The sequence below is a fragment of the Leptonychotes weddellii genome, chromosome 13 (genome assembly GCF_054177405.1).
Source record: "Leptonychotes weddellii isolate Sample4059 chromosome 13, ASM5417740v2, whole genome shotgun sequence".
Classification (NCBI taxonomy): Eukaryota; Metazoa; Chordata; class Mammalia; order Carnivora; family Phocidae; genus Leptonychotes; species Leptonychotes weddellii.
The window spans coordinates 33152808-33171229 of NC_138381.1; the positions used below are offsets into that span (position 1 = coordinate 33152808).

At 41.8% G+C, this 18422-nt stretch overlaps 1 protein-coding gene across 1 annotated transcript in view; it reads right to left on the minus strand.

Annotated features, from left to right (window-relative positions):
* Positions 1 to 18422, minus strand: part of FHOD3 (formin homology 2 domain containing 3) — a 415022-nt gene that overhangs the window by 86332 nt on the left and 310268 nt on the right. Inside the window, exon 16 of the mRNA XM_081802533.1 lies at positions 1641 to 1775. Within this exon, the coding sequence (XP_081658659.1) occupies positions 1641 to 1775 (135 nt within the window). The remainder of the gene's footprint in view (positions 1 to 1640; positions 1776 to 18422) is intronic.

The following is an 18422-nucleotide window of genomic DNA, read 5'->3' on the forward strand; positions in this document are numbered from 1 at the left end:
AAGGGTATGCTCTCACTGGCTTGGAACTTAGAAGACTAGCCTCTGTCCCCAGTTCACCTGCTCCCTTTTACAGTTTGGAATTTTCAGAGCTCCACACATTCTGTCCATGATTTCTGATTGCATTCAGTGATGAAGTAGAAGAGACAGGAGGGAGTATACATATTCCATCTTCCCCCAAACTGGCACCCAGTTTTAATAGGTTTTTCCAACAAAATCCTTATATATGTAGACGAATCTCTGAATCTTCCAAGTGTTTCTTTCAGATTCTCTGCTTCTACTTGGTAGCAAAATATGCAAATCTCTCAGAAAGCCCTGCTCAGGAAGGATTTAACCTGTTCCAGTGGTTTTACAAATGGTCTTTCCAGAAGCGACAACTTCCAAAGTTACCTCATGAGAAATAGTGTATTCAGGTGTGGCATTTCCATGTCTAATTTGGGAAAAGTCTGACAGCTCAGGGTATGCCATGCGATCACAGTGGAGGAATGATGTTGGTTTACTTCATGCAGGCCATTAACCCAGCCTTACAAAAGCCAGGATTCGCACTTCACCCAAGACTTGGGAGATTTGTTTCCATGTAATAGAGTTACAGTTAAGGCAACTTCATAACTCTGCTTATATTTTGACCATCTCTACAATTACACATACTCTCCTGGGTTCTGAAAAAACATTATTGAAACTGTAAATCCTCCCTTACAATGTTTTATACTCTCTGTGGGTTTAAACGGGAGTGGGTTTAAAGGGAATACTGTTTGCCAAAGAAACTGAACTGAGGAAACAGGAAGTGAAGATGGGGTGAGAAAAGAAAACAAGAAAGAACATAGAAGGTCTAGGAGCGATGACTGGGAAGATGACAAAGGGGGAGATTAGGAGGAGGAGAGGAAGCAGGGAAAGGAAGAGTAGAAGGAATGAAATGTGTAAGGAAAGACTCAGCAGGTGTCCATAAAGCACCACACAGCACGAAGCTCAGGGGAGAGAAGTGGAAGGAGGTCGACCAGGAGGCTGGGGGAGAACAGGTGCACAGGCTGGAGCTGGAGGAGAAACAGAGCAATGCTGGATTCAGCGGGGACAGACAGGCCGTGACAGGAACACAGCCTCAGAGCTGGATGGAGACCAAAGAGATCAGTGGGATAATGGGCTGGGAGTAATCGTCAGAATGCCTTTCTCCTCCATAGGAGGAGAGATTATTGTTCAAAAAAATATACTGAAGATTGCTACAGGGAGCAAAGAAGCAAACCAGAAAGTGGGAAAAGCATTTTCTTTTGGCATCCAATAGAATATGAATAAATCATGAGTAGCTTTAGGGGGAAATGACAAATTAAGTTAAGACAATTAGGCTCTCAGTCTTCAGGAAGGCCTGGATAAGACCATTTTAGATAATGGAGGACCCTAAAATACACAAGTTCCTAATTGTATTTGGCTGGCTTTCTGTGCTTCCTGCCATAAGGTTAGAGGAAAAAAGCCATAACAAGCCAGAGCTAGCCCATTTCAGGAATGTCTTGCTGTTCCTTAAAAACAGAGGCAGAATCTAAAGCAAACATATTCCTACCTAACCCCTCAGACCAGTATTAATCAAATAGAGCAGGAAGGTATGTGCTTTAATTTTCAATTTGTTATTTACAAAATCTTGAAATTCCTCTTACTTGAATTTGTTCCTTTCTTCCCGTTCTATTCTCTGCAGCCTTTCTTCTCTCTCCTGCCGCCGCCGCGCTCTCTCTGCTGCCCATGACTCTTGGTGCTGCCTAAAGGGCGAGGTGAGAAGGCCACTCAGTGATGACCTAAAGACACAGAGTTTGGGCTTTAGTGGAGTGGTCTGTGATGAAAAGTACCCAAGTAGGAACCAGCCAGATTGCAGTTAGAACTGAGCGTCTGGTCCACTGGTACCTAGGGATTGCTGGGGGAAAATAACTGAGTGTCTCAGGATCTTCATCTGTAGATGGAGGTAAGTAACACACTTCATGTGCTGGAAGGACAAGAAGGTGGTAATGTGTATAAAGTACTAAGCACCATGCTTGGCATACAAGCAGTCATCAATAATGGTGCTGTTATTACCCAAAAGAATTCCAGTAATATGCATAACATAAATACAGGTTCATCCTCACTCTCCCCCTCCCTTTCTCCCTCTTTATAGAGAGATACACACACATTTTAAATTTGTCTACAGAAAGATTATACAGAATCAACATTCAATCTAAAACTGTTTTCTTACTCAGCCATCAATAAAAAAAAAATGAACTCTTACCATTTGCAATGACATGGATGGAACTAGAGGGTATTATGCTAAGCGAAGTAAGTCAGTCAGAGAAAGACAATTATCATATGGTCTCACTCATATGTGGAATTTAAGAAACAAAACAGAGGATCATAGGGGAAAGGAGGGAAAAATAAAATAGGACAAAATCAGAGAGGGAGACAAACCATAAGAGACTCTTAACTATCGGAAGCAAACTGAGGGTTGCTAAAGGGGAGGGGGTGGGCGGATGGGGTAACTGGGTGATGGGAATTAATTATATGATGTAATGAGCACTAGGTGTTATATACAACTGATGAATCACTGACCTCTACCTCTGAACCCAATAATACATTATATGTTCATTGAATTTAAATAAAATAAAAATAAATCTATCTTTAGGAAAAAAAACTGTTTTCTATTTTATATATGCTAAAAATATTTTACTGTACACCAGATTCTCAATATACCCCCTCAAAATAATTGTGTCATCTTAAAACAGGTGTTGGGATAACAGATGAAGAAAAAAAGACACAGCAATGGTCTGAAATCTGATTGGAATTAAGGAAATTTCATTCTATGTCAAGAAGCGTCCAAGAACATACAGCATGTTCAAAGGACTTCACTCATGGTGATACCACACAATCTGGACTGTCCACTGAAGATGGCATCATGGGGACAGCCAGCTGTGGGAGGCCTCAGTGAGGGATCACAGGGGTGGATATCACAGGAAATGTTAAGTCAGGAGAATGGGTGGGAAAAGGGAAAATTATGTAAGCACGTGAACAATAAGGAAGGGAGTTTGTTGGAAAGAGGAGTCTGTCGGACCTCTGGGGAATAACAAAACAAATCTGTATGGACAAGGAGGCCTTAATTTATTGAAAAAAAAAAATTCCAAAACTAAGATATAACTATTTCTGAAATATTGGTTGGGTGAAATCGTACTGGAATTCAGTGAAAATATGCCTGCCTAGTGGGGAACACAAGGTTCCTTAGTGTGGGAGAAAGAGGACTCTGGTATCACTCACATTCTGCCGTAAGTCCCACGCCGTTCTCCCTAGAAAAGTGGGGCTGCCTCTGGCTCTCGTTCAGAAGTGGCAGAAGTAGAGGGAAGAAACTGCCATTCCTGGTAGCTCCAGGCTCACTAAGGAGCTACTCCCTCAGCCCTGGACACCCAGGCATGTATAGAATTTGATTTCTCTTTCACATGAATGAAGTCCAGACTATCTTGCTTAAGTTGCTCTTATTTTTCTGTTACATGCAGCTAAATCTAAGCCACAAAGTGGACAGGTTTACTATACCTCTCACACAGTGATAACTGTTATGGACATAACAGATTTTTTTCAGCTTGATTCATAAGTTTAACATGACAAAGGAACATATACACCCAATGCCCCAAGTTAGAGAAAACATTCTTCTCAAATACACAGAGACTGTCTAAAAACTGACCACCGATCCTGCCACAAAGCTCATAAAGAGACGCCAAAAATTGGTTTCATATGGGCTACCTTCTTAACCACAATGCAACTGAGTTGAAAATAAGATAAAATTTAAAAATTGATATAATTGGAAAATTGTAAACACTGCTAAATAACTCAGGCCAAAGAAGAAAAGTATAGAAAATTGGAAAATATTCAAAGGGTACTATAATGAAAAAGCTATCGGATGCTTCTACAGTAGTACTTAGGAGATTTATTGCCTGCAGTGTTTATATTAGAAAAGAAATTAACTCAATAATCTGAAAAGCAACAGTAGAATAAATTCAAAGAAGGTAAAAGAAAGGAAATAAAGGTATGAATGAAATAGAGAAATCAAGATATATAGAGAAAATCAACAAAATCAAAGCTGATTTATAATTTTTAAAAATAATAATATTCTGTCAAAATTGTTCAAGAAAAAAGCTACAAATAAGCTATATTCAAAAATGGTACAGATACAACAATATTACGAGAGACAAAATTACGAGAAAATGAGGAGAAATTTTTATGACCATACATTTGGAAACTTTGAAGAAATGGACAATTTTCTAAAAATAACTTACCAAACCTAAGAAATAGATATTTTAGAAAGCCCTATTAACCTTAAGAAATTGAACCAATTTGTTACAGATATATCCAGACACACCAAAATGAAACAACCCCCCCCGCAACAAGTCTCAGATTTTTTAAAGGTATTTTCTATAAAATAATCAAAGAAGTGCTCATTTTAATCATATACAGAGTTTTAGAGAATAGAAAAAGCTCCTCAGCTCATGTTATGTGATTACTAATACTCTGACACAAAACCCAAACAAGAACAGTATGAAGACAGAAACTTATATACTGACTGCAAATATAAACACCACCGCAAGATCTAAAATAAAATCACGTTTTGTTTGTCCAATGAATGCAAGGATGTTTAAGATGAAAATATCAATGACTGTAATTTACCACATTAATATAGGAGAAAAGCCATGACTACCTCTGTAGATGCAGAAAAAGCTTTAAATGCAATACTCATTTGTTATTAAACAACAACAACTTCAGCAAGCATAGGATTGGAGAGCACTGTCTTAACCTGACAATGGGTATTTAGCAAACAAATTTTTTTAAAACTATGGTAAGCATTACTCAATGCTGGAACATTAAGAGCATCTTAATGTTAGAATTGATCAATCAGTGGGGAAATGATGGACTATTTAACAATTGCACTATTAGCCACATAAAGCAAAATACAATTAGGCCTTCCACATACCGAACACAAAAATAAATCCTAGGAGTTTAAGTGGAAAATGTAAAAAGCAAAACTTTGCAATGTTTAGGTCTCAGGAAAGAACTTTTATACCAGAAACCAAAGAGGGCAATTAAACAGGAAAAACTTGATACATTAACATTTAAAATTTGTATGCATTTATTTAAGAACAAAGAGAAGCCACCACCTAGGAAGAGCTACTTGTAACACAGATAAACCACAAAGGATTAGTATATGTACAACAAAAAGAACCACTCCACATTAGAAAAAAAGAAACCACTCAGTGGAAAAATGAGCAAAAGATAACGGACATTTTGCTGAAGAAGAAAATTAAATGGCCAATAAATATACAAATGCTGCACTAGAAATGAGGGAAAACGAATGCAAATTAAACCCATAGTGATGTATTGTTTCAGAGGTCTCAGATTGCAGATTGACAAAAACTAATGCCTAATGACCTGAAGCACTGGTACAGAACAAGACAAGAACTCTCTTACGTTGCTTCTGGGAGTCTAAGTTGATATAATCATTTTGGAGAAGCACTTAATACATTTGAAGATGTGCACATCCTACCACCCAGCAATTCCACTTTCAGATTTATACTAGAGAGCAACTTTTGCATGCTAAAGATGGCCAATACATACAAGAATACTACGTGTTACACTGTTTTGTACTGTTAATGTTTAATGATTAGAAATATCTATAGAGAAAAACAAAAATATAGTATATTTTTACAAAGAAATACCTTATACCTGTGAAAAACGAATAGAGTGAAATGGACTAACATGGGTGATTCTCAAAAGCACAATTTATTTACAATGAAAAGTAGTTTGAAGAATATGAATAGTATGCTATTATTTCTGTGAAGTTTAAATATATGCAAGGCAAAATCATACACTATTTAGGGATATGTTTATATTTAGCAAAAATATAGTAACATGTATGGAAATGATAAAACCAATTTCAGGTGGTCATCACTGGGGAAGAAAAAAATCAAAGGGACAGGGCTTCAATTTTATATACAATGTTCTTTATAGCTCTCTATAACTTTCTGTCATTATCTAAAATCTTCTGTAAGCCTGGAATATGTTTTTTGAAGTCAGTCTTTTGCTCTTTAAGAATCAAAAGTACTTCTCTTTTAATATCAAATATCTTTGAAGCTCCAAGCTAGCTGAACATCAAAAGTTAAGTCTAGTTCCAGAATTTTATCTGTAAGATTTTACTTATTTACTTAAGAGCGAGTGAGCGAGAGAGCACAAGTGGGGGAGAGGAAGAAGCAGGTTCCCTGCTGAGCAAGTAGCCCAGTGTGGGGCTCCATCCCAGAACCCTGGGATCATGACCTGAGCCGAAGGCACATGCTTACTTGAAAGAGCCACCCAGGCGCCCCTAGTTCCAGAATTTTAAAACAAAAAATAAGGTACTCTACGCAGGAGAATTATTTGAGGGACTGTTTCTCCCCTATATGGGGGATTTGAATCCAGCACAGCTTCCCAGCCTGCCCTGTGTGGTTAGTCTCTTTAAGCCCTAGCAGCTTTACCTTCTGAGATCTCTTTTCAGAGGTAAGAGACAGGAGCCAACTTGGTGGTCTGTGCTCTTGGGTGAAGAGCAAGATAAGGACCTTGCCACTTGCCTTACACTTCTGACTTTAGTTTGTTCTTCTAAACGTTTCTGCTTACTTTAGGAAAAACTTAATACATAACTTACTGATGGGCCATTAATGGCTATGCTAATGAAGGCCACAGTGAAGCTTCTCTATATGGTACATAACATCATTTCCTTATATAAACTATGAACATTAGAGCCTGTATAAAATTGAAGTAGTAGTAGAACTTGAGAAAGTTGAGGAGGGTCCAGTTTAGTCAAATGGGTAGGCCATTCCTTCCTGCAGATTGTGCTCCTGCCCACTTGGACCTTGTAAGAAGCTCTCATATTGACTCTGGTCAGAACACAGCAAATGCTTTGTCAGGCAGCATTAATAATACGTGAAGTCTCCTTCCTTAATAAGTTCAGTTTGGAAAGAACCGAAACATGAGCTGTTAACTCAAAGCAAAGCAGAATGGTTCCTCTTTTCTGGAAATGAAACAAAATGCCTTGAACAACTCAAGATCCATTCTCTTGAGCACCCTAAGACAGATCCCTGTAGCAGGAAGGGAGAATTAAAAGACCCCTCCTCCCCGCAATGAGCTTTTCTGTCCTAGATGCATATAAGCCACTTCAGTCATACTGGAAACAAAAGACTATAAACATAGTATTAATAAATTAATAAAGACCTCCCTAGGTCTCCTGGATAAGCCCAACATGTGAGAACATAAACTGTGGTCCTATAAATCCTGTTTCTGGAAGTGGGCTCAACCTATAACATCAATGCTGGAATGCATTCAAACCAGACAAAGGGGAATATCCCAGATCATCCTTAAAAAAAAAACAAAACAAAACAGATAAATGAACACCCAAATGCCAAAATTCAAGCTAGCATGGTAAGTTCTTCTCCTTATAAAGGCATCTTTAACAGATTTTTATCTTTCATATTAAGTTTTCCAGGAAGAATACCTACAGTGATTGGAAGTTGCTGCGATGTTTAATCTTGGCTGGTCTGAGGGCCAGCTATGGCAAAAAGGAATGAGCACATCAGTGGAGGGAAGAAGTCCTTCCAGCAATGACAAGCATGTGATGAGTCGTCTGTCTAGCACATCATCATTAGCAGGTATCCCATCTCCCTCCCTTGTCAGCTTGCCTTCCTTCTTTGAAAGAAGAAGTCATACTTTAAGCAGATCTACAACTCATTTGATATGAAACTTAAAAAATCTTAATTTATAGCAACTTATAAACACTTCATACTCAAATAAGAAACTGACTTAAATGGTACTTGTCATTAGCACTCATTGAAAGCTGGAAAGAATATAGGTAACACTAAAACTATGTCATTTGATTTTCTTCTTGAAAGAGTAAGGTTAACCTCTTAGATATTTGAGTTAATTCATGTAAAAAATTATATTGATTTTGATGTAAAAAAAAAAAAAAGGAATGAGCACAAGGCTTAGAGAAAACCTGAGCATGGCCCATCATTGAACACCTGTGAGTCTAGTTTACTTGTTTGTAAAACGGTAGTAATACTACTAGCAACTCGGGGCACCTGGGTGGCTCAGTCGTTAAGCGTCTGCCTTCGGCTCAGGTCGTGATCCCAGGGTCCTGGGATCGAGCCCTGCATCAGGCTCCCTACTCAGCGGGAAGCCTGCTTCTCCCTCTCCCACTCCCCCTGCGGTGTTCCCTCTCTCGCTGTGTCTCTCTCTGTCAAATAAATAAATAAAATCTTAAAAAAAAAAAATACTACTAGCAACTCATGAAGCACCGTAAGGTTAACATGAGAGTTGAGGTAGGCGTTTGCTTAGCACAGCATCTGGGCCATAACGGGTACATGACACATCTCAGTTTATGTGGGGAGCCTAAAATCTCTAAATGTGGTGGGAAAGCTAAGCTGCCATCCCCAAGGCTAGATCTGGAATAGGACCCTGGCAGTTCCCAGGCTGAGAGGCAGGAGTGGGCTGGGGATTTGATCCAAAACTTCCTGCTGCGACTTCCAGCCGGGTGAGTCACCGGGACGGCGAGCCACCCCAGAACACAGCTGGAAAGCTGAAGTCACGTCAGTTACACCCGAGGCAACTGCAACCGAGTGAAGCCACCTAAGAACGCAGGTGGAGCAGAGCCAGAGATTTTGCAACGGAGCGGATGATATACTCTGAGGGAGAGGAATTGCAATATTTAATCTTGGCCATACCAGGCCCCAGGGGCTGCCCCAGACAACCCATCTGGTTAAAGCCTCCCTCGCCAGGATGTCTGAAACAGGAACTCCATTTCACTGAAATGTGGTTGAGAATAAGAGTTACCATTTATGGAGACAATAATACCGGGTGGCAATTATTTTATGTGAAATGATTCTTTAAACCCTACGACTTCTTGCATGAAGTTCCATTATTCTCCCCTTTATAGATGAGGAAACGGAGGCCAGAGGAGTCCCATTTGGGATATAGCAGAGCTGGGCATGTAAATAAGTCCGTTAGGCCAGAGCCCCAGTGTTGACCAAGGTCTTAGAGAAAGTTCAAGAGGAAGGAATACATTTCATCTCATTTTATGAGGCCAGCAGTACTCCGGTGTACAACCATTTTGGAAGACAGCTTGGCAATTTCTTAAAAAGCTAAACATACACCTACCATATGACTCAGCTATTTCATTTCTAGGTATTTCACCAAGAGAAATTAAAGCACATTCCCATACCAAGACTTGCAAACAAATGCTCATAGCCACAGTTTGGAAACAACTCAAATGTCCATCGACGGGTCCACAGATAAACTGTGGTCTATTTCTACAACGGAGTACTAGTCAGCAATAAAAAAGAATGAAGTCTTTAAACGTACAACACAATGACTGGATTTTAAAACGGTTATGTTAATTGAAAGACGTCAACCCCTAAGAGTCCACACAGTGTGATTACGTTTATGTAAAACTCTAAAAAATGTAAACTAATCTATAATGACAGAAAGCAGACCCTGGTTGCTTGGGATGGGGAGCGGCAGCTCTAAGCACAGAAGGGCATGAGACAGCGTCTGGGCTGACGGAGATCCGCCGGCACTGTTAAACCCGCACATACGTGTGTCGACCCTTCTGCTCCACTTTTTTATGTCAATTATACTGCATAAGCTATTTAAACACACACACTCCTTTTGGTAAATTGGAGTTAAGTAAAAGTCTTATTTGTAAAAGCAGCAGATCTTCAACATTTTTTATTAAAAAAAATGATCTCTGGTGATACGGTCACAGAAGTCAAACTAAGGTTACAAATTATCTGGTGTTTGAAATGATCACTTAATTCACAGTAGATAATTTAATATGAAGATATAGAGATCAAAGAATAGTAATAAAATGGCAATTTGACAATGCACAACAGTGAGGCTGTCCTCACAGCCTGGCTGTGAAGTTGGGGGTCACCCGATCTAAGGATCACAGGAGAAGAGAGAACTCCGGGTGATGCCTAGCTATAAAAGGCGTCTGCTTGCCCTGAAGTGAGGAAATGTCTGAGTCTTCTTTCACACTTTGGGGCTACATCTCAGCTCTCAAGATGAAATGACCAAACCCCAGAGGCAGCCCTAAGAAACAGGCAACCTTTCTCCATCATCACTGCTACAATCCTGGAGACCTCTGCTATCAAAGACTGGGACGTGGGTTTAAGGCTTCCTTTTGCTTTCCCTTCTCCAGCCTGTCCCATGCTGCTTCCGCACAGGTCTGAGCTTCCCAGACACAGGGGGAAGAGCAGAGCTCGGGCAGCATGCCATGGAGACTGGCCCCATGTGCAGCCTCACGTGACTACGCTCATCACGGGCACGGCATGAGGCCGTTCCTCCAGGCCTAGCTGGTGTCATGCTTCGACCTGTCTTCTGGCCCCTTCTGCAGGCCCTGACCCCAGGCTCATAGCAGTTCTGGTCAGTTCGTTCTTACTTTCCACCCTCCTGTCCAAGATCAAATGAGTCTGCCAGCTGGGAGGCCAGTCTTCCTGTCACAGCTCCAGGACCAACCCAATGTGGCTTCATAATTAAACTCTTCTTGCAGCTTCCAAAACATGGATTGCCACTAGAACCTCCTGCATCATGGCTTCCTGGCCTTGCTGGCCCAGAGGTCCATCCTCCCCGTCTTCTATCTTCTTCTCCTCTCCAGGCCAACTGATACCTCCCATGTATGCCTACCCCTTCTCTAAACACCAAATCTCTTCCAAACATAGTTCTCCAGCTCAGGATCTGTTCTGAAGACAGATGTGGACTCTTTTTTTTTTTTTAATTTTCTTCATTTAAATGGGCTTGCTTGTCTCATCATGAGAGCTGGCAAACCTAGGGATAAAATGCAGCAGGTCTTACATTGGTGACTCAGTTTCCCAGACCTCTTACTAGAGGTGTCCCTCACGAAGACCAAAACCTATGCTAGGCTTTCCACTTTGATGGCCTCTAAGCTCTTCTATGAAATTTCATTTTCTTCACAAAATTTACTGCAATGGAAACTCTATTTGCTGATGGTTTGCTTATCATCTGTTTCTGCCACTAGAGTGTGAGCCCAATGAAGCCAGGAGCAGGGTCTGAGGAAATCCATGCTGGATTCCCATGCCGGCATAGGGGGGCACATCATGAGCACTGAATAAAAAATATTTACTGAATGAAACAGAGGGGTCATTATACATGTGTATGAGCACGTGCAGCCCCCAATGGCTAGGTTTCCGGTTGTCACTGGCTACCTTGGTTTTGCACTGGGACCGTACAAAGATTAGAGAGTGAGAAGGGCGGGGGGGAGGTTCTGTCTATATATCTTGCTATCTGTCTACACACACATACTCTTTCTCAAATCAACCCAGGAAGAAACTCAGCCTCTCCCATTCTAATAGTAAAGCTTATTTACTTATGGCTGGGCTTTGTGGGACGCAGTGGGGGGAAATGGGACAAGGGACCCAGGAGGACATTTTCAGAGTGAGCAGTCTCTCCCTCATTCTTACCCTTTTTCACTCTGTAATCTTTGTACAATGCTAGTGCAAAACCACGGTGGCCAATGATAACCAGAAACCAGGTCATCAGGGGCTGACACACTAGGAGCAGGTGCACAGAAGGGGAATGGCATAGGGGCTCAGTGCACAGCACAGGGTAACTGTCTGCTGCTCTGTGCATAGCTGTTCCATCTGCATTTCTCTGACGAGTGGTATTTGCATTTCCTTGTTAGAGATCTCACCTAACTCTAAGTGTTATACACACTGTTCTCACTTCCCAACAGAATTACGATACGTCCCTTGAAGGTTGCTATATTTACCTCTTATAGAAACAAGGATGAGAGAACTGTGTAATTTAAAAAAATCTATTCTAATCCCACTTTTCAAAGGAAGAAAACAGGATTCTGTGAGGTTAAACCTGGCCAGGCATCTGTGCACCTGTTTATTTGACAAAGAGGTTTGGGGCAGGGCAGCGAACAGGAGGCTGGGGACTCTCATGTGGGAGACACAGAAATGGCTCTGCCCAACAGCAGCGAAGAAGAAGCACTTGTCCTACAGGAGAAGGCAAGGAACGCGAGATCAGCACAGAGTGCTTTTTGCCTTGCAAAAAGAAAAACGGTCTCTTTAGAAGTCATGTGAACATGGATCATATAGAGCATCGTCCTGCTTGTCTCAATGATTTTCCCCAAATCTTACAATAAAATGGCCAGTCTAGAAAAGTTAACCATCTTGATCCCATGGCTTTGTGGGACCCAAGTCCACTACCACAGACCACTGCAGATTTGTGAACCCCATTTTAGAAACAAAAGGGTAAACACATAATGATTCAAAGGGCCGAGAGCTGAAATAGAGGTATGTGAATCCACAAAGACGTTACAATTCATTCTGTCTGAGGAAGTCAGAGGAGTTTTATAGGACAGATGTCATCTACATGGCTTTTAGAGGCCAAGAAGGAATCAAGTGAATGAATAAAGGAGAGGCTAGTCAAAGAACAGAGCAAATTTGAAGGAAGGGGCCTCAGGGGAGCCTGGTATGCTCATGGCATCTCCATGGGGTTAAAGTACAGTGAGGATGGGGGGCATGATGGCTGATAAAGCTGGGAGGTGCATGCAGGACCCAAATGTGAGAGATCCTATTGGTGATGTTAATCAAGCTGGGCTTCACTGATAGGCAGTGGGAGTCATTCGAGGTTTCTAAGCAGGAAAAGTCACCTGCTCAGATCTATGTTTCAGAAGGACATTGATCACTCAATAGCTAGTCCAGGCATGACACAGATCTTGAACTAAATCTCTGGTAGTAGGAATGGTGAGGAGTTGGCTCCAAAACACACGAGGGAGAAAGAGTCTCTAGAGTCTATTTAGGATTCAGAGTCCTCCTGCAGGACAGAAGGCTGATGGTGCCCCAACACCTGGAGTCACCGCATGAAGCCAGCATCAGGGAGCCAGACCTACCGCAAACTCACTCAGCCAACACACCGGCGTTTCTCCCCTCCTGAGCTTTGGGTGTAACACAGTCAATTAATCAGGACCACACTGAGCCTTACAGGAACTCAGTGTAACAAGACTGGGATCAGGAATTAGCGGCAGGCGAGAAGGGAGTCTACATGGTAAAAGGAGAACACAACTTCTTTGACTGGTAGGGACTCAGTCTACATTGGTACCTTTTATTTCCTACTGGCAATTATAGACTGGGTGCCATTAATTGTGATCATATAATAAGGCAATGCCTTTTATCTTATTTTATATGCTATTCAGGATTTTCTCAGTGATGTTCAAGGTTTATTTTTTTTAAAATCTACTTTGATGGGGCGCCTGGGTGGCTCGGTTGCTTAAGTGTCTGCCTTGGGCTCAGGTCATGATCCCACGGTCCTGGGATGGAGCCCTGCATCAGGCTCCCTGCTCAGCAGGGAGCCTGCTTCCCCCTCTGCCTGCAGCTCCCCCTGGTTATGTTCTCTCTTTCTGACAAATAAATAAAATCTTTTAAAAAATTCTACTTTGACCAATTTAAATTTAAAATTAAAGAAAAAAAAAAACCTTTAACTAAAGCCCCAATGGACAGTGGGGCTCTTGACTCCACTAACACATTTTTTAACAAAGTACCATATAGATCAAGTGATGGAACATAGCCAGCAAGTATTTGAGATACAGAAAAACACATGAATCGTATATTTGGAGAAGGCGGTGGTTTGGAGACCAAACAAATAAAACCTCAAGGCACATGTAGGTACTAGTGAAGGCAAGAAACGATAAAAGCCAAAGCTGACCAGAACAAGAGGACACAAGCATGCAGATCCATGCCGAACAGAAAGCCCACGGGGAGGAGGAAATCAGGATGAGGAAGACAGGTATCAGCAAGTTACACTCAGGGCAACAGTCAAAAGGCCTACCAGGCAGGTAATAAATACAAGAGCTAAAGTACCTGAAAACAGGCAGGAAATGCATGGAAACAGACATCTTCATTCTGAGGAAGAAGTTGCCACACCAATGGTGGAGACAGGTGTTGAAGGGGGTCACAGGAAGTGCGATCCCACAAGGGGGAGCTTAACTTGAGAGAAGTCACTGCTCAACACAGCCGGCTCCCATTCTCCTAGTCCTCACTGCTCTGTCCCAGGCTCCCCAAATACCCCTCATTCTCTATTCCATATGTCAATTACCATAAAAAAAAAACTGCACAATAGCAGATGACAAAAATAATGGGACCATTTCAAGGTAGCCCATGATACAGTCCTAGTCCAAAGACAACTGACTGAATGGTAAAGACAAGAACTGGGAGGAAGGAGAGCTCCTGACAGCCTCAGAGAAGGCAGGAGATGGGAGATACTCCTAAGGGAACAATTTGAACACAGACCCATGCTTGAATCTGTATTCCTGTCGGTGTATGACAAATTGGTAGGGAAATGATGGATTATTCAATAAATGGTATGCAAACAAGTGAAAACATTTAAGGTGGATCTCTGCCTCATGCTATGTGCCAAAATAACTTCCAGATAGATAAAATATTTCAATGTGAAAATTGTAGCTCGAAATTCTGGAAGCAAGCATGGGAAAAAAGGTTTGCCTCATGAGGAACACAAAATCAGAAGACAAAAAAGATTAATACATTTAACTCATAAAATTTAAATTTTTCTGCATGGCAAAAACACCAGAAATGAAGTAAAAAGACCAATGATTGAGGAAAATAATTGCTGTTCTTATCACAGTCTATAAATAACCCCTACACTTGGGTAAGAACTCAGTGACCATGAACCAAACATTCCCAGAAAAGGAAATATTAAAGGCTTGTGGACATATGAAAACACACTCAAACACATTCATGGTAAGAGAAGCACAAATTTAAATTTTTACTGACCTATAACTCTTCACTACCAGGTAAGCAAAGGTTGAGAAGTCGAATGGTCCTTTTGCAGGGGGATGGGCAAACAAGCTCTGTCACACACTATGGTTGACAATCAAAACGGGTCCAATCTTCATGAAGAGCAATTTGACAAAATTTAAAATGCATCAACTGACTTACCAAATCTATTTCTAGGAACTTACCCTATGGATAAGCACACATATGCAACATGACACATGGGTATGAATTATACTGCAGTGTCACTGGTCACAGCAAAACACTGGGGCCCATCAATATGGAATTGGGTATATGAAGAGAAAAAAGTAGGATGCAGCCATCAAAAAGAATGCAACAATTTTAAGTACTGTGGTACATTTTTTTAAGTGAAAAAGCAGAATGCAGAACAGTTTGTATAGTGTATTACTCTTTGTGTAAAGATTATTAAACATGTCTACGCTTCTGTGAACATCAAATATCTCTGGAAGCATAACATATGTGCTGCTGAAGCGAGCACATCTCTGGAAGCAGAGCTAAGAAACTGCCAGGAGAGGGCGCCTGGGTGGCTCAGTTGGTTAAGCGACTGCGTTCGGCTCAGGTCATGATCCTGGAGTCCCGGGATCGAGTCCCGCATCGGGCTCCCTGCTGAGCAGGGGATCTGCTTCTCCCTCTGCCCTCTTCCCTCTCGTGCTCTCTGTCTCTCATTCTCTCTCTCTCAAATAAATAAATAAATAATAAAATCTTTAAAAAAAGAAAAAAGAAACTGCCAGGAGTAGTTGCTTCTGGGGAGAGGGCTTCACTTTCACTGAACAGCCCTTTACACCTTTTAAATGCTATGTGGTGTACACGTAAAGCCCATATAAAACTAAAATTTTAAGTTGCATCCTTTACTCATCCCTTATTATCCATTATTACTCTCAGTGGAGGTGCCACTACTTATATATGGGTTTACTGTTGTCCAGGAATTAGGAAAAACTCTGCTGGGACAACTATATGGGGCAGACAATTCCCAAACTTTTCTAAAGGCTCTTGATAGGAATCTATAAAACAGGCAGGTGATTGTCATTTCTAGTAACCAATGGTACTGTTGTAACTGGAAGAGAGAACACAATCATTGCTTAAGGCACATTCTGATCCTTCAGGTTTCAGCTCAATGAGTGTTCAAAGAAGTCCCCCCTGGCCCCCTGAGATCTAGGCCTGGGGTTCTTCCAGTGCGCTCCCACTGAGCATTCAGTGTGTTCACCTAATGCCCCCTTTCATGGTATAAGCTGGGCCTCATCATCAGCGTACTCCCCAGGCCCAGCGCCAAGACTGATGGCCTCAAAGTACCTTCAGCCACAGGCACTAGACTTCCAACCCCCTCACAATCACCCAGTAACTGCAGTCACCACACCAAACAAGCACATGGCCGCCATTTCTGAAAAGGCCCACAAGATGGAGATGTCACTGCAGGGATGGAAAGAGAATGCGCTCTGCCCTTCCCACCTTCCCAGACACATTTGCTGTGGCATAATTATTGTTTGCTTGTTTGTCTCATTTGAATACTCAACATGAATTGTTCAAATATTCTTGCAATTTTTTCTTCTAAAAATATTTAGAACGTTTCCATTCAAAAAGCACATTTTCAAAATTGAAGCATTTAGAAAGTCTGCTTTCCTTAAACAGTTGCATCTTGTATCCCTGAGGGCCTTCGCAAATAGTTCTGGTTTTCTTATTTTCTTTTGTTTTGGCACAACTCAACTTCCAATTTCATGTAAATTAATGTTACACTGTTTCTGAAAGAGAGTCCTATAAATGAAGCTATAATAGGAGATGTGGAGATGGATTCATTTTAATACCCTTGCCTTGACTTAATTCGGTATATTGTTTCTTCAGTTCTTCCTTTCTAGGTCAATTTATCATTCCAAATTTGATTAATGTCCAATATACTAGTATGCTTGGGAAAAATACGGAAAACTCTAAGCTCACAATGATGCCTGGTGGTATTTGGGCCCGTTGTAAGTGGCCCGACCTGCCTGAAGGGGTGTTTTAGTTGGCCTGATTCTCCTAGAACTTCAGGGAAAGGAGTCTTATTTCCAAATCAAGGGAATAGAGTTCTAGATCTTTCCAGTACTGCACAGGACCCTGACAAGCTGTTTATTCGTCAGGAGTGTGTTAACAGAAGATGTGGTTTCTCACTGCAAAAATCCAACTATTGTTCATAATACTTCAACATTTTTCCTGAGTTTTTCGCTTTGGTTTCAATAATTATGGGTATATAAAACATTTCAATAACCTTACAAATTCTACTAAAGTATATACCTCAGTAAAAACAATCATATACCTTAATAGGGCAGGAAATGGTCATACATGTGAAAACAGATTATGAGTGACATCCAAATAATCCAGTAGTCAAAAATGAAAAAGAAAAAAATTAAGCTGCATTAAGCTATATAATACATACAACTGACATTGTACATTTGGGTGATGGTATACAAATATGAGTTGGAGCTGGGGGTCCTCCTTATTTTCCTTTTTTTACAGTCACCGATATAAGCCAGCAAAGTAAGAGTAAAACATGGTGGCACGGCCAGGCCTGGGGCCTTGCTGGTCTTAATGAAACAGCACATCTGATGTTTCAAATGATTCATCATATGGTTTTGCAAAGCCATAGACAGTGATCGTTGAGAAAAAACAACAACATGCAAATGTAAAGGAAGTAATAAACCATCTGAAGCTTTACTTGCTAGTGGATACAGTAGATGGTGCAGGTAAAGAACTTTCTGTGGCAGAGAACGCTGTAAGAGAGAACAGACCACCTAGGAGAGGAAAGGCCTCCGTTACTGGTTTCTCTAGTCACCAGGTCTCAGCAGGCTGCCGGGAGGGATTTCATGCCAGTACCTTCTTCAAGCCAAGGACCACTGAGTCCACCTCCCTGTGGCCCCCCAATGTCTCTCTGGGTGTCATACAGACTCCTCATGCCTTGCATGCCCCAGGCTGAACATCTCCACCTTCGATTTGCTTTTCTTCCAGTAACTTCTGTCTCAGTTCCTAGTTTCTAACACCCTCATGTTCAAGCAAGCCTGAACCCTCACTCATTCTGCTACCTCTGCTCCCACCCTCCTCCAAGTCTGCCCAAACCCATTGCTCCTCTCAAGCCCCACGGCCACTGCCCTTCCTGGGCATGGTCAACTCTCTTGGACTCAGATGCAGCTTCTGGCAGCCCCTGTCCCCGTGGCCTCAACCCACTGACTCCATTTATGGATGGGTTAGAGCACCTCACCAGCTGCTTCAAAACCCTAGCAGCTCCTGAGGTCTCAGGATGAAGACTAGCCTCCTCCCCAGACACCCTGGGATCCAGTCCCACCCTTCCTCTTTTAATCCTCATCCCCACCCCACCCCAGGCCCCAAGAGACACTCAGCCAGATGGAGCAGGGAAGGAGACAAGAGCAGAAGTCTTTCCAGAGGGCTCCACAGCTCAAACCTGGAACTGGGCTTCCAGGGGATGAGGAGGAGGCAGAGGCTGGGACTTCCTCTTTAGGACCTAGGTGCAATTTCCCACAAAGCCCAGGGCTTTGGAAACCTGCAAACTTCCCATCCTTATAACTTGTCACCTTCAGGGACCTCCACACTGCGGGT